At 41.6% G+C, this 16,569-nt stretch overlaps 1 protein-coding gene across 3 annotated transcripts in view; it reads left to right on the forward strand.

Moving 5' to 3' along the window:
• Window positions 1-240: 240 nt before the first annotated feature.
• lrba (LPS-responsive vesicle trafficking, beach and anchor containing) overlaps window positions 241-16,569 on the forward strand; it is a 180,203-nt gene continuing 163,874 nt past the window's right edge. For all 3 annotated transcript variants that reach the window (XM_079159646.1, XM_079159648.1, XM_079159647.1), the window contains exon 1: window positions 241-1,125. In XM_079159646.1, the coding sequence (XP_079015772.1) occupies window positions 940-1,125 (186 nt within the window). In that variant the 5' untranslated portion in view covers window positions 241-939. The remainder of the gene's footprint in view (window positions 1,126-16,569) is intronic.

The following is a 16,569-nucleotide window of genomic DNA, read 5'->3' on the forward strand; positions in this document are numbered from 1 at the left end:
GAGTAGTTGTAATGCGTTATTTTCCACCACTGCCTTCATAAACCCTGTCAGGAGGATAAACCGCAAGTCGCTATTCCTGAATAAACATGGCAGCGCAGTTGATTGTGACTGAATCCCGGCGTGTCGTGCCGGAGAGCCACCTGAGCGGCACACACCTGCCAATGAGCTGAATAGACTGCGCCCCACTGCGCATGCGTCAACCATTCAAGGGCTACACTGTCATGGCGGTGACGAGCTGAAGCTACCGGGGTAAATCAGGAAGAGAATGCAGCGCAGCTGGGTTAACGTTGACGTTTGAGCAAGTCTGAGGAGTTTTCGCCGGGGAGGACCGAGCAGGCAAGCCGTCCCTTTTGTCGACTTCTGCCGGAGAGCTGCTGACGGACTTACAACCCCCCCCCCCCTTCTCCAGTTTGTGAGTTTTACGCTTCTGCCAAAGCGCGATACCTGTCAAGTGTCTGGACTCAGTGACAATAGGAACTTCCACTGCTGTACGGAGATATTAAAGTCATTTGAACGAGCAGAAGGGCACCGGAGGTTAAGGGCGAGCTCTTCTTCACCTGCTCTCCCCTCCGTGTTACCTGCAGCGGACTTCCTCGCGGCTTTTAAACGACATTTAATCCATTCGTCTGGGATCAAGTTACGGACCAGCGGGGAGAGGAGTAGTTCACTGTGGAGTGAAGCGGCGACACGTCCAGTCCCGCAGTGTCAACGGCGAAAACGCTATCTTTGCGCCTTTTTTTGCCCACTTTAGCTAAACAGTTTTGGATGGGGAGAAAAACGCTTGCTTTGTGTGCCTGCATACTGTCAACAACACCCAGCTGAAGGGCAGATAGAGCCCTCCTTCTCCTCCTCCCGACGATCGGCTGCACCGTCCCCATTGGAAGGGTGAACAGGTGCCTTACCTGTGAACGCACCACCTGTCCCGTCCTTCCTTAGCAAATGGCTAGCGAGGAGACAGCGGGCGCTGCGCAGCCAGGTGATGGAAAGGAGGGGAGATCGGGCGCCATGGCGCTCAACCCCGCAGTGCCCATCAGGGGGATCAAGATGAAATTCGCCGTGCTTGCTGGCCTGGTGGAAGTTGGGGAAGTTTCCAACCGAGACATTGTGGAGACGGTGTTCAACCTGGTAAGCTGATTACAGAGAGCTCAGGATGGGGCCTTTAGATAGCACGGTGTCACGCGGGGGGAGGGCTACTGTCAAGTGACATTTAAATGTTTGCAAAAGTCTGACATCATCCTCATCTGCAAAGAAAATAAGAAATAGGCGTGGATGCTCCTGCAACACAAAATTAAGTGGAATACTTTATGGTGAGAGGCACACATTGGGAAATGTCACGAGCTAGATTACTTTTATTCTGGTTGCCCTAATATGAAATGGTGAATTATTATGTATCGTGTATCAGATAGCTACTATTGTTGCAGTTTCAGTGCAAAAAACTTCATTATTTGTCTACTTTAATATGCCTCTTACAATTTAAATGGCCGTCTAATTGTGTATCCACATGCAGTTATTAGGTTTTTAATGAAATAAGACAGGATGCTATGTCAGGAGAGTGAGCATGGCGGCAAAGCTGTTGAAGTAAATCAGCTGGTGCTTTTTGTGACATATCCAGGTCAATGTGTGTGTGTGTGTGTGTGTGTGTGTGTGTGTGTGTGTGTGTGTTATTTGTCTAATACCTGTTGGCCACCCTACATTCCTTATCCAGCTTTGAATGTCTGCAGCACTGATGGCCCTTTGGCTTCCCCCGAGTTATGAAATGACTTCGCAGCGTCTGCACGAGAATGAATGAAACTACACCGGTACCAATGAAGTTCAGCGTGAAGGAGAGGAAGGGCCATGCTCTTATAGAGTCTGGCTGGTTAGGTGGGAGGAAAGGAGGTGGAGCTGGAACTAGCAAAACCGCTTTGTCACTGTGGCAACACAATGGAGTCCTTTTTTTTTTTTTAGGAAAAAGGGAGGCTCATCCTCCATGTCTGTAGTCCAGTTTGCTCCAACACCAACCCGCACGGTGAGGTAGTGAGGACACTTCTCATGACTAATCATCCAACCTCCAGGCCTTCACGGGCACCACAAGAAAGCATAAATACAGATCAAAAGTCGAAGATTTTAGCTAAAGCAACTCCATCATATTCTTTTCACGCTAAGCCTAGGATGTAAATTGACATATTGTATTTTATAACGTAACAATTTTCATTAATATCGAATGATCTTTTGGTTGCTAAAAGAAAATGTTGGAAAATGTCACTCACAAGTTCTCAGAGCAGCAGCATCTCCTCCCGTTTCAGATAATTGATTTATCAACGTAGCGTTTCAGCTCCAGCGGGACGCTTATTTAAAAATAAGGCCAGTGGCTCATGTTGGCTAAAGTGACATTTGTGGGGTTTTTTCTTTAGTAGAGAAAATATAGTTTTTTTTAATAAGAGCTAAACATTGAATGGAATACTTTGATAGAGATGCCTCAAATAGCTTGCTTCCTTAGTCACAGCTTTGTTCCGAGAGTCAGAAGAACACGTGACTGCCTCGTGGCTTTAGATTTAAGGACAGAAAATATGATGCATATCACAAGGAGGTATTGTTTTCAGCCGCACAGTCCAAAGAGAGATGGCTTCTAATTACTTTTTGAATTTCTTTCAGCCGGGCATATCTTTTGACATGAACATCAGTGTGTGGCTCCATCTGTGCCTCTGGGACTCCATGTTTAACATGGTCAGTGTCATTTTAGGGCTTTGAGCAATGGCTCCAAGCATTCCGTTATGCTCACCACCCTCCACGTCCTCAGCTCCTTCATAATCTGATTTACCAGAGGCCTGACTCTTCTCTTTAGCAGTATCTCGTTTGCGCGAGTCCTCCACTGTATCTGGTTGAATGCAACATAGTTTCCTCCGGAGGATTGTCTCGAAATACTCTAGCGTGACCTCAAACGGCGGTTGTGATGACTTGTGACACGCGGGGCTAGAGTTATGAACAGAAGAAGCAGCTCATTAAGCTGTAAAGGAGCTGTACCTCACACTACACCTCTGTTAATGGTACGACAGTATGTCTGTTTCAGGTCAAAGTGAAAGTAAAGTTGAGAACGTGGAGTTGAACCCTTTCAAAGCCTTGTCCTTGTAATACCTAACTGGTAATATTTAAACTGGTAATAGCATCCTAAACACACAGCCACTCATTAACTGTATTCTCTCATATTCTGCTGCTGAGATGTTTCGGTTTCCTCGTCGTTGCTCGGTGGGTCGCACCTGTCTCGGTTGACAATATCAAAGTCTTTTTGAAGCGGAGGAGGCAGTGAACTTCACAACATTTCTTTTTCTTCATTTCTTTTTTTTCATGCTTTGAAAACCAAGCATAAGTGCAGTTTTATCACACTTGAAAATGTTCTTTTTTCAGTGGCTAATTGAAATAAGTAGCCGGTACACGCACAGCGTCCTTCATAAAATGTTTGCTCTACAGAACGGAAAGTAAAACTTTCCCCGGACTTTCGTTACATTGGCTTTTAGTTTTTTATTGTTTAAACGCCTATATTAGCATTCGAAGCAGCAGTATGCAGTATATTCTACACTGAAACAAAGGCCTAATAATAATGATGTGAAAGGGCTGCTCCCATTTCCACTGAGAATCAACGCCCTACTTCACAACCCTATGACTCTTTCTAGAATCTAATTGGTTAGTTTGTGGCACTGAAAAACCGAATGGAAAACCAGAGTGGTTCAGATAAAACACCGGGCAGCCGCTGTCAGCCCACACGATCACACACACCTATCACGCAGGATGCTTCTTGCACCCCACAAAGGTCCTGGTGAAGAAGCCAGAGAAACCACTGGAGACCTTTTTCTGGCTACCTGTCAACTTCCAAATGGTCCAATGGTCGCTGGTGTTTTTCGGCCTCGTTTGTTCTGCCAGCTCCTGAGAGACGTATCTGAGTCTCTCTTGTACTTTGTTAATGTGTGACTTTCTTTCCTAGTCGCTCGTTTCCTTCACCTTTTATGGCAGGTGTCAACGTGCAGTCGCTTTCTGTGAGCTCCTGTGCTGTAAGCAGACCACAGTTTGACAGGAAGCAGCCCTGTTCTGGTTTTCTTGGTCTCGCCAACCGAAAACGAGATGCCAAGAAGCTGCAAGGAGCTGCAAAGTGTGGCATTAATTCTCAGTCGGGTTGCAACAAAAGCTACCGAGCGACTTATCATCGACTCTGATGTCATTTTCAGTCGACCCTGGGTCGCTAGGAAACTGCTGAGCTAGCAGGCAGCTAATATTATTAAAAGTACACCTTCACTCAAAGACAGTTTTCTTATTTAACACATCTCTCCTTATGTAGGATGATAATACGTGATTTCCACAATGCAAATGAGTGTTCCCAGCTTCTCTATATTAAGTGGAAATATCAATGTTAAAACACGAAAAGAGAAACAAAAGAGTGCAAAGATTATTAGAGCATTATGGCCCTTATGACGATCCTGTAACTATGTAATGACTGTACATAAAGAAACTGCTTTGTAAACTTGTGTGCACTGCATATGCAGATGGGGGAAAACCCCCGATGCTACACGTGCTCCAATATCACTTTAATTATCGCTCTTTAACATCACAGCGCTGCCTTCCACGGAGTGTTCTAGAAGCTTCTCTGTAGACCAGTGACTGATGTGTGGCTCCGTGGCTCCTCTGTTCGAGATGGGTGACTGTGTGGAATGTAACTTTGGCTTCACCTGAAGTCAAGCTCACATGGTCGGCTGCTAGAAATGCATCCGTGCGCCGTTCATGTCAGCGTTTGTCGTCTTTACGGATTTTACACTTTACATTAAGGTTATATTTGTTTTCCTTTTTAATATATGCTGCATATAATAAGAGTGCCAAAGACTCACGGTCCCTATCAATTGTGATCTGTGTATTTAGTAAAGATTAATTTCATATTTAATATGTCCATTTTGCAAACATTCATTAGTGACTCCATGTCTCCTGTCTATTTCAGGACTATTTAGAAAATCATTCCAGCTTCTTAAATGTAAATATATTCTGGTTTCTTTACGTAAAATCTTTGACTTGTGGACAAAACAAGACATTTGACGACGTCATGTCGGGCTGTGGGAAACACTGAGCGACATTTTTCCACCATTTTCGGACATTCTATGAATCGAGAAAATAATCAACCGATTGATGCACAATGAAATGAATCATTAAATCTTAAATCTATTTTAGGCTGAAACTACAGAATAAAGGTTGTTGTGTTTCAGGTGTGTAAATATTTCATGCTATGTGCTTGTATTTAGTTTCCATTGGAAGTTGCAACTACAAAGTAGCCACCATGCTTTGTTTTGAATTTCAGGCCTTCTGCACCTTTAGTGTCAAAGAGAAAATCTGGTTCATTATATCTGGTCAGGATTATTTTAAGGTGTTCTTTGAACATGCACAGCCTCTGCTTGGTGGTGCGTTGTTGCCCACTTTATCGTCTCTTGTACTGATGCCGGCTGAGATGCCGGCTGTCATAAGTGAAATTAATTGTTCTAAACTGCATCTTTCCTGTGTTTCTTAAAATAGTCTACACACCACTGCAGGGGAGAATCATGCAAAGTAGCTGTGACTTTAATTTTCAATGTCTCAGGTTTTAAAATCGTGAAATTGATTTTACGAGCTTTGCTTTTGGTATCGGCAGATCAGCAGAGGCTATTTATTTAACTAGAATAACTAAGACTGGCTGCCGTTAGATAGTGAGATAAGGCATCAGAAAAGTTTTGATATAATAGTCTTTTTTTGCCAGACCTTTTGAAGACCATATTATTCGATTTCCCCACTTATCGAGCCCTGGGATGGCTTTGGTTGTATGTAAACTACTTAAAGGTTTAACAATGTGAATACTTTCCTGTTTACTCCTCACATGAACGGAACAGATGAGTTCTATGTGATTTTGAGGTGTAACGATTACTAAATGTGGCCTATCAAATCAATCGCTGCAATAACGTTGGACTTCCGACCCTGAGGATCAACATGGCACCCTCTTTAAATTCCCTCTCTGCAGTATGTGCATATAATGGAGACAGGAATGCGACAAACCCACAGACCATCCCTTCAGTTGCAACACAATAGCACAAGTGGTTGGGTGGGCGAGGGCGATCCTCGTCCTCTCTCCAGGCCGCCTTTCTCCTCTCTGGTAGTAACAAAGAGCCTCTAGTCTGACACATGAATGAAACCCTCTCTGCCTCTCTCTGCCTCTCTCTGCCTCTCTCTGCCTCTCTCTGCCTCTCTCGGCCTCTCTCTGCCTCTATGTTATCTGTCTCATCAGCCCAATTCCACGGTCACACCTTTCCCCATCTTCTCCACTGTCACTGAGAACCGTTAGAAGCTCTCGTGGGCTGTTGCCTAAACAAACATGACTGTTTATAGTCTGAAGTTTCTTTATTTTTAACATTACCTTCAGTGCTCGTTGTGTTTTTAAGTAACCTTTTTTATTTCCCTTACCAAAAAACTGCTTTTTTATTTTTTTTTGTCCGTGCCACCATTTTGGCTGTAACATCTTGTTGACGGTTAAAGCAGTAAAACACAGTGAGCGCACAGGTTGGACTACCCAGCATGCACTTTAGCTTTAACTGGTTGTCCGTGTAGTTTGTCATTATTTAGCCCCCGAGCAGATCAGATAATACAGCCGTCATGCCTCCTCACCTGCTGTGTGCTGAAAACAGGCCGTTGGCCTCGGGATTCAACCATGGTTGTCAAATAACACACAGCAGTGTTTTACACAATGCACATTGTGAGATATTTGTTTGATAAATCTTGAGATAGAGTTTTGGGGCTTTGTAGTCTGAAATGTCTCTGCGGGGTATTTTAATGTTTTTAACTTTAGACATAGTTATGAAAACTTGTTCCACATGGCAATTTGGTGCTTTTCCATCTCAAAGGGTTGTTTTGTCTTTTTCTCCTATTTGCAATCAGACCTGCCTGTGTACAACTCTGTTGACGCAGGGTTTGGGTCATTGTGTGCTAGCTGTCACAGTATTGTGACACAGCACAGAATAATCAATTAGTTTCATTGTTGGTACACGTTTCAGCCCAATGAGCACAATGCAATTATGAATTTGCTTGAATTCTGTGCGCTTATTTGTAGACTAATTGGTTATGTGTACAGCTACAAATAAGCAGAATGCATTTTCTTCTAGACGCATTCCAAAGTCTTGTGTAAAGTGCTGGTCAAGAGAAGACACATTAGTCAATATCTCATCTGTTGTTTACTTGAGAGTTTGCTTTTAAAGCTGTTGGAATAAATACCAATTATTCTGAGGGAGCAAACCTTGGAAAAAGACAAATTGTGTTATTATTATTATTTTTTCCAACGTCTGCTTGGTATTCCTCATCGTTGACTTTCATTAAATCGATGAAGCCATATTTCCCAAGTGAGTAGTGTCTCTCAGCCAACAGCAGACTCCATTTTCCATTGAAAGCATGCAACTGCTAGTCTGCTGTTAATACATGGTTAAGTTGCTGAGTGTTAAGTGAAAGATTAACCTGTCACAAATTATTTCTCTGCATCTGCTGTTGCTTATTTTTAGAAAACAGGGCCACTATGTATTCTACGTCTTGGCCTACATCTGTCCTCTTATTGTTTTCTCCATAAACAGTGCCAGCTCTCTAAGGCCTTTTAACAGAATGCTAGTTATGTTGGAGGAACAGGAACTGTTGGTGGACACGCTGAAAAACTAAACGGTTGTTTAACTGTGCCACAAAGTCGGCCACTTCTTTTTTTTATTTTATTTATTTATTTTTTTTTGTATGTAGATTAATACAGTACCATTCAGAGAATAGCTAGGGTCAATGTCCATCTAGGGCTAGTCATACATTTAGTTTGGTATCCCAACTTAAATTAAATAAATAATGCTTTTGACAGTGAGATATTTTGAGTAACAGGGACACTGCGGGCAAACACAACTATCTGTCTAGGAAAGGAAACAAAGGAAATGTTTCTTTTTTTCCTACACGATTGGCATTTAGTGTCTAACTCAGTCAGAGTAATAGTTAAAAGATGGATTCTCAGTCACAATTGTCTTTCAATGGATGCAGTTTGAATTCCCTTTTTATTTTTGCTTGAGCTCCCTGGTTGTCAGTGAGGGAGTTTCAGCCATGTCTGGTGAGAAGAGCTTTCTCTTGACAGAGCTCGTCCTTGTGGTTTTTGATCAGCTGGCTTTGCTGTTCACTTTTGTTATTTTGCCTTCTGTGTGGGTTGAGAGAAAATGTCCCATCAGTGACCATGTCTCATAGAGACGGAATGCCTATCTCTTAACCCACCCATCCATTTCCTAGCTGCTTATTCACCTCAAGGTATTAGTGGCAACCGGGACATCTTGGCCACACTGAATTAATTTACCTCCACAACTTTCCCTAGAATGAATAGCAGGCCGGTGAAGAGTTGTTGTTGCATCAGGTCTCCCATGGATGCCCCAGGGTTTCCTCCCAACCAATAACTTAGCCCAACTGCTGCTGCAGGAAAAGTGGCATCTCTCCGCAGTATCAGCTGAGACAGCATATGTCAATATCTGATTTTAAATGTGTAAATTACTAAAATAATAAGTTTAACAGACTAGTATTTCTGGTGACTAGCGAGGGCAGCAACGTTAAAGCGACTAGTCGACGAATGGCACAACTCCCTAGAATAAACACAATACATTTTCCATCGTTTCTGATTCGTGTAATTTACATTACAGTCATTTAGCAGACGCTTTTATCCAAAGCAACTTACAATTCAGATTCTATCACACCATAGGCACAGCTACGGGAGCAATTGTGGGGTTAAGTGTCTTGCTCAAGGATACATCGACATGCAACTAGCGGAGCCGGAGATCGAACCGCCGATCCTCTGATTGAAGGACGGCCCTGCTCTCCACTTAGCCACAGTCGCCTACTAGTTGTTACTTCCAGAATACTATTGAGTTTCACCAAAAACGTCAAAACAACTAACTTCAAGTTTGACCTTGGTCATAATGGTCGTTTTTGAAATTCACTGGATATGAAATGCACCTCGAGTAATCAACGGTGAAAATGTTTTAAATTCCCAGTGACTAATGCATACTGGTTACACACATGCAAAAACAACTGCTGCCTCTTTAATACTAGCACGGTGGTTTAATTGACCCATTGGAACACTCGAGCAGAGCTTCTGGCTTAACGGGGAAGCAATATTAACCTCCCAGCCCGCTATTTTCTTTTCACAGTAGGGGGTGTAATGATATGCTAATTCTGCCTGCCTGCCAGCCAAGTTTCAGAGTTGGATGCTGGGAAAGGTGTGAACGTGAAAACATAATGTGATATGCTGCTCCTCTTTGTTCAAGAGGTGCTATGCTGAAGCCTTGAGGTGTCGGCTCACCTTCGTCCCCGTGGGGGAGATTTCTCAAAGGACAACACGGTATAATTGCTCAGGAGATCTAACGGGTTTATTGCACAGTGCCTAAATCCCAACACAAATTCCTTGTTTTAGGCAGATTAATCATAGATACACCCCTGTAAATATTACATGAAGATATTGTTTATATTTGCATCAGGGAGGTCTGTTCTGTTGTGATGTTGAAATGGCTTTAAGGCTCACTGTGATAGAATTGGGAATCTGGAAAAATGGGACAACGTCTTTTGCATGATGCTGCAGCATGAACCTCAATGGTGTGCTTTATATTTCCAATGGAATTGCATCATATTGCCATAATTGTTTATTAATACGACTGTCACAAGATACTTTCTTTCAGTGTAGAGTTTGATGTCAGAGTGGTGTAACGGCTCGGAGTTGATCTGCGACACAAATAAGCTTTTGTAGATGACAATAACAAATGTAAAGGATAGCAATTCAAATTGTTGACAGTTTTCACTGACTTCTGGGCAGTTGAAATAATTTTTTGGGACAAAGAAACCCAGTCTGGAGCCTTGTGTACTAGCTGCTATAACAAAACGACAGCAAAAACCTTCTCTATTGGCTCATAGACGATCAGCGATCGATATGGGCGGCCAAAAAAACATGATGGAGCATCTCTAAAGGTTATTTTTGCTCCCTTTTTGTTCCTGCTGACCTGATCCATGACTCCAAACCGTGAGACGAGTTTTGTTACCCATGCACCCCTAATGTCAGCCCTTTTTAAACCTTTACTAAAATGAATTTTCAGCAAATGTTGAGTCTGCCCCAAGATCCATTTGCACACAAAAACACTGTTTCCAGTTAACTAAGTACTGAGACCCTCATCATTGTGAGTTGATATAACTGGCTCACATGCAGTCAGCATTAAGTATGGCCTGGGAAGGATATTTGGTTTAAAGAGGTTTTTAGGTGATTCTTTATTTGTTACGTTGTGCTATTATCCATGGGTATGTTTGTAGTTAATCTCTTTAGTCTATGATGTCCAGTTGGAGTCATTGCCCACTGTGCTCTAGACACAGCGTAGATTTCTCTGTGCTTGTGTGATGGAGCTGTCGAGTTGAAACCGGTTCCTGTTGATGTGAGACTCTACTCTCTTTTGATTGCATGCGACATGTGCAGGCTTTACGTGCAAACCTACAATGTGTGTATCTAAGACCAGATTGCTCAACAATCCAAACTTCTGCCATGACTGAAAATTCGGGGGTGTGACTGTGCAAGCGTGCGAGTCTGAATAGCAAAGACAGAACCGTCCTATTGATGGATGGCTGAGATAACGTGTCGACAGGCAGACAACTGTCCGCCAAATCTGGCCAATCTGTACCAAATTATCTTGCCCCCACATCATTTGGAAATGTATTAAGTGTGCTGCGCTTTTAGGCATGTAATGTAGATTTAACAATTTAAATATAAAGTGTAGCAGGTTATTACTGTGCCTTGCTGTGTGTTCTGGACAATGCATGGTGCTAAAACAAGGTCACAAAATATTACAGGGACATAATGGATAAAAAAGTGCTGCATATCTTTACTTCAAACACAAGTTTAATATTTTATAATTATTAACCAAGATACAAAAACAAATGCTGACAGTATTGATCTATTTTGCAGCAGCAGTTCTGTTACAAACAAGTGACATATTGTTTTTATTTTAAATTGTTTTGAGAAGTATTTTTAGCTTGATTGCACGCCTAATGAATTGACCGAGCTGATGTTTGATTCTTGCCACTCCTATGTCTTTAAGTCTGCATAAATCAATATATAATATCAATGTAAATCAAATAAAGAGCTGCCGACCCCGAGATGTTTCCTCTACCCTTGACCTGCTTGCACGCTCTCTGCATCAGCAACTCATCTGTTGCCAAGGTCTGCCATGCAACCTAGGGAATACAGGCAACACATCAGAGATGCAGTCCATAAATACACAGGGTACAATCAAATGTAATGCAGCATTTACTGTTAAAAGTCTTGTGCATCCATAAGTACCACCTGAGAGTTTACTCGTTCTCAGTGGCTCACAAACCATAAAAGGAAAGTGCTCACTTCCTCAGAGCCATAATGTGGCTGTAATGTCAGCCACTAAAACAGGAATTGATTTCAGTGGCATCCTTTACTTCTAATACTTGTCCTGTGTGCCGTAAATGGTAAAGCTTTGCTCACGCTGTCTGTAGTTCTAATAATGAGCTTAACTGAAGTTAACTTGATGCATTAGCTCCCATTTGTAATCTGGCCACGACACCTTTATTTTCATTATTTGTGTTTTTTATAAGTGTTAAGGGAACTTTGCTATTTCAAACCGAATTGAAAAAGTGTTTTTTTTTTATCTTCCTCTGATTCCAGTGTCTAGTTAGACACAGCTTATAACGTTTTAAGCATTCAGTTGGCAAATCTGAATTCATGCTTATATTAAATTAACACAGTTGGCACCAGCTTCTTAACCAATAGATATACCTTTTTATATATACGTTTTGAAACCTGAAATCCGTTAGTATTAAGACACATGTTTTAGCCGAGTGGACACACGGTCAACTATGATTTTACTCACGAGTGAGCGTTGCAGGTGCAGCATTATATCTTTGATAATGTAATGTACTGTAAATTATGAGATTTTCTTCCACTGCCAGAATTGTTTAATGAAACTGCTATTTTTTTACCATAAGAACAAACTCTCATTCACACTGTTTTAGTCCATGACATCATCAATCTATTAAGCAGATAACCGTCTAGAGTGTTTTTCTTTTATTCATCTTTTATTATAAAAAAACTAGTTTTTCAGCATTTGACAAGATGCGTTTAAACTATCAAATAGCTGTTTCTTATGATCTAGAGATTTGATGATTCTTTTGCAGGCGATGTGTCCGGTTCTGTGTAGTTGTGAGCTACATACAGTCATTAACACAGCTGGAGATGAGCAGGTTTACCGTCTCCTGAGTTACCTGTGGTTGGTAATGTACATGGGGTCCCAATTTCCGTGACCCATCAGACCTGTGTGTCGTAACCGTCATGGTGAAGGTGTTCTTGGGGAAGTGAAGGTAGTGGCGAATGTGAAAGATGAAAATAAAGTACGTTTGTCTTCCTGTACTCTTGATTGGTGCAGTTTGTGAAACTAATGCATGTTTATTAGTTTACATAATAAATGCATACTAGTAGTTTAATAAAAAGTAATTTAGTAACCGCTCCTTGTGAAGATTTTGCTTATTCACTGATTTATGAGTAATCTGTAGCAAAGGGAGTAGATGTTTGTTCTCTGACTCAATCCAGACTTCCAAACACAATTAGCATTTAACTGTATATTCTATGTTGCACTGAAACATTTCAGAGAATTTGATCTGACAATATTTTATAAGAAATATGTTTAGTCCTCCTTTAGACCCCACCCCTCTTTACACTTGCATAATAAAAGGGCAATAATTCACATAGCGATAATATTGAACTGACTGAATGTTCTTTGCTGTTGGTTTGTTGTTCTGCCATGATCCACGTCAAAGGAATCTTTTTGAGATGTCAAGAGAATGATGCAGTAACCCATAAACACTCAGGCGATGCCGTCATACATCCACAGGACCTTCAGACAGGCTGCACCTGGTCACAGGCCTCTCAAAGTAAATGTTAAAAGGTCGGATGTGTTCATGCTGGAACATCACCAGGGTTATCAATCTGGCAGCTTACATCACGGCTGTTACATTGAATTATGCCCAAGTCATCGAGGTTTAACAGTACGTTTTGAAATCCCAGAGGCAACTGTCTCCTGATCTGAAACATCCAAAAACATTGCTTTGCATCTCCAAGTCAAAGTACATCAACTCCAAGTTTTCTTTTTGTTAGTTTGTTTTTGTAAGCGAATGTTTGCCTCCGCACTTCTCTCAACTGTATTGTTGGTGTCTCACTCTATCACTTTTTCATATTCAATAGTTTTTGAGAACTTTGTTGCCCAGAATTTATGGAGAGAGATTGGAAACCAACGGCAGGAATCCGGTTGGAGAGCAACAACTGCGATAAGGTATGCTGCAGACGGCTTCCTGGTTCCCCGTTCTGGGTTTCCTCCAGGAAGTTGTTTAGCTGAGGCGCTAAGCTGCCCAGATCCTGTCACATCTCGTCTCTTGATGAATTCCTTAAGTAGATAATGGCCTAAACAATAGCTGCACTCATATGACTTTTGCTGTGCGATGTAGTACCTCTGCGTGTCATTTGTCATGATGTTGGTGCTTCAGGAGCAGAAGCCCACTTCAACTATCAAACAATCGCTTTTCTTTTAAAGACTATTTTTTGACATTTCAGCTTTATTTGATAGTGAGAGACGGACTAGAAAGGCGAGGGGGGGGGGGTGACCCGACATGTGGCAAATAGCCTGGGCTGGAGTCGAACCCGAGCCGCAGTGAGATACTGGGAAGCCCCTATAATCAATTTTTTTTGTCATAACTTATGCCGCCTTTCAAGATAATTACGTTATCGACTATATGACCGCAATTGTTTTTGCTGACCTGGACATTCGCCAACATGATGCCATAATAAATAGCAAGGTTTTCCTATCATTATAAGACTTGTCTTAAACCCTTCGAGACCCACATAGACCTGTTTTTGTAGAATCTTTTTTTCTTGCTGAGATTTGGTATTAAAAACGTTTTGACATTTGGAGATTTCTGACTTGTGGGTACCAATAAAACCCATTTTCATTCACATATCTTGAGGTAAGAGGTGAAGAAACCCCTTAAAAAATCGCCATGTCAGCTTTCCCTCGCCAAACTTTTGCCTACCTTTTTGTAATGCTATTCAGCCACCTTCCTGACAAGCCAGCATGACATGGTCGCTATCACAATATATCACCTGACAAAGGTAGATAAGAGGGAAATGTGCTGATGAAGCATCGTATTAGCCTCAGAAAAAACATGAGAATAATGATTTTTGCACAAAAGGACTGTAGATTTTGTCTACAGGAGGAAACCTTTATTTCATTTTAGTACAAATTGGTTAACGTGAACAAAACAGTTTAAATTGAAAACTTCACATATTACCTACTGATGGAGTGGCTCCAACATACTGAACTTCTCATTTGACTGGTCCATGCTCCAAGGCAGGCTTGGATGTTTATCTCTCTCCTTCTTCACCTCCCTGATCCAGCAGCTATTTTTAACATGTTGCACCAGAGCAAACCTTCCTATTTACTGCCACTATGCAAACTAAAATGGTAGGTGCGTTGCTGTGTCAAACAAAGAAATTCTTTGTTTGCCTCATGATCAAATCACTACTTTCCATGTCTGCTATCTGGCCGTCGCATCACATTAACAGAGGAAACGTATTCTTCCGCATGAATCCTGTTAAAACTGGACATCTCATTCCAGACAGAGACCACATAAAGATTTTCTGAAGTAAAAATCCATGCAGTCGATAGATCATATTTTAGTGTAGTTTTCATTGTGAACATCTCATTCCATCAGCAGACGACTTAAGTGGGTCAAAGTTGCTCTGGGAAAGTAAAAGATTGCCCTAAAGCCTGGTCTCTGATGTCTAATGAGGACCGTTTCCTGACAAACCTTTTCCTTACTTTGACAAAAGCAGCCACTCTGCAATTTAACCAGATTGCCAGATAGACGGAGCAAGCGCTCTGTTCTGTTGTACACCGCCTCGTGTAATGCTCCACTATTGGCTGAATGTTGAAAATGGCCAAAATGCAGCTTCACACTTTAGTTCAAGAAGTCATCCAAGTGCATGTACTTATGTTTGTGTTTGCTGTAGGTTACATTCCTCCTCCTCCAGTGCATTGGACCGTGGAGGGGAGGTTAGTACAGTTTGAGATGTTATGTTTTGGTGGATGGTAGCATAATAAATGGAGAGCTCATACAGGAATGCTGGCGTACTTGTAATTTAATCACATATTACTCTGTCAACAAGTGAAATTGGGAGGGTGGATGGTAACATTTTGGGTGTAATCTAAATCCTATCTCTTCCATTTGGATGAATGTTGGATGGGTTCTAATGGTGGTTGCTTTTTCTCTCCCATCACAACGTGTTGATGGCATAATAGAGGATACATTGTGTGATTGCATAAAAATATTCAATTTAATGTAATCTAAAACAGCATAGCCTTATTGGCCACATGTATCCATGCGTGTTATCTACTGTTTTCTGCATGCTGTACCAAACCCTGTGTCCTTAAGCAAACGAAGGGAACAACAAAGGAAAGGATGTGTTGATCAGACTACTGCCTGGGCATTATCATGCTTAATGTCGTGTAAAAATGTCTGTCAGCCACTGTTTAAGAACAAGCGCTTGGCAGATCGCCCCTCTGAAGATATTCTTAGAAATCCAGCTATTAAAATATCTCTCTCCACCTACTGTACCTCTCCTCTGTCTTTTAGTGTTTGTTTCGTAGTGTAAGGGAGTTAGGTGAGAGAAAATGTACTCAACAGTGATCGATCTTTCAATACAAATTAATTCATTTAACAATAACGAGTAAAAACCCAACATCATTTAGCAATGTGAGCAGTAATCTACCAACTCCAAAAGTTTTTGTTTTGGTGGTAAAATATTCATGAAGTGTATTTGGAATAACAACTTGTTATATATGGAGTGAGTGTGAGTCAGGTAAAAAAACCAAAAAGGCTCTAGTGAGCTGTGATCATTGTACTCCACGGTCACCGCATGCATAATTGTTACCACTTTACCTTCTACTCCTGCTTGGACAGATGTGAAGTGGATAGAGTGGATATTCACAGTAACGAGTCATATTAAGAGAAAGACAAAGTGGTAGCAACCCATAACTCTAATGTATAGTGTGCTGCAGGGATGACATCATTTTGCAGGCCAACCCACGGAAGTTAGCGTCGCGCTGGTTCCCGAAAACAAAAAGTCGATTTTGCACTATTTCAGAAAATAAGCAAACAAAAGTTTCATACTTCACAAATGAACACCACATTGTTGATTTTTGAAGCGTGAATGCAATTGGCGGTAATAAAAAGCTAACGTTGGGCTGTAGGCCGACTACACCACGATGGCATGAGTGCGGGCAACACAACGAGGCTGTAAAGGTGGAACTTGGCAGCGTGGTGATGTTTTGTAGTCTTTAGCCACTTGTTACTGTAACTTTTTAAAGACTTTTTTTTAAGGCGTCACAATTCACTGGAGGGGGTATCCACTGACTTATTTTATATTGTAGAACAAAACGTTAACCTTTCTTGACCACAGACCTTATTTCAGGCATCTAA

The sequence above is a fragment of the Pholis gunnellus genome (genome assembly GCF_910591455.1).
Source record: "Pholis gunnellus genome assembly, chromosome: 5".
NCBI classification, from domain to species: Eukaryota; Metazoa; Chordata; class Actinopteri; order Perciformes; family Pholidae; genus Pholis; species Pholis gunnellus.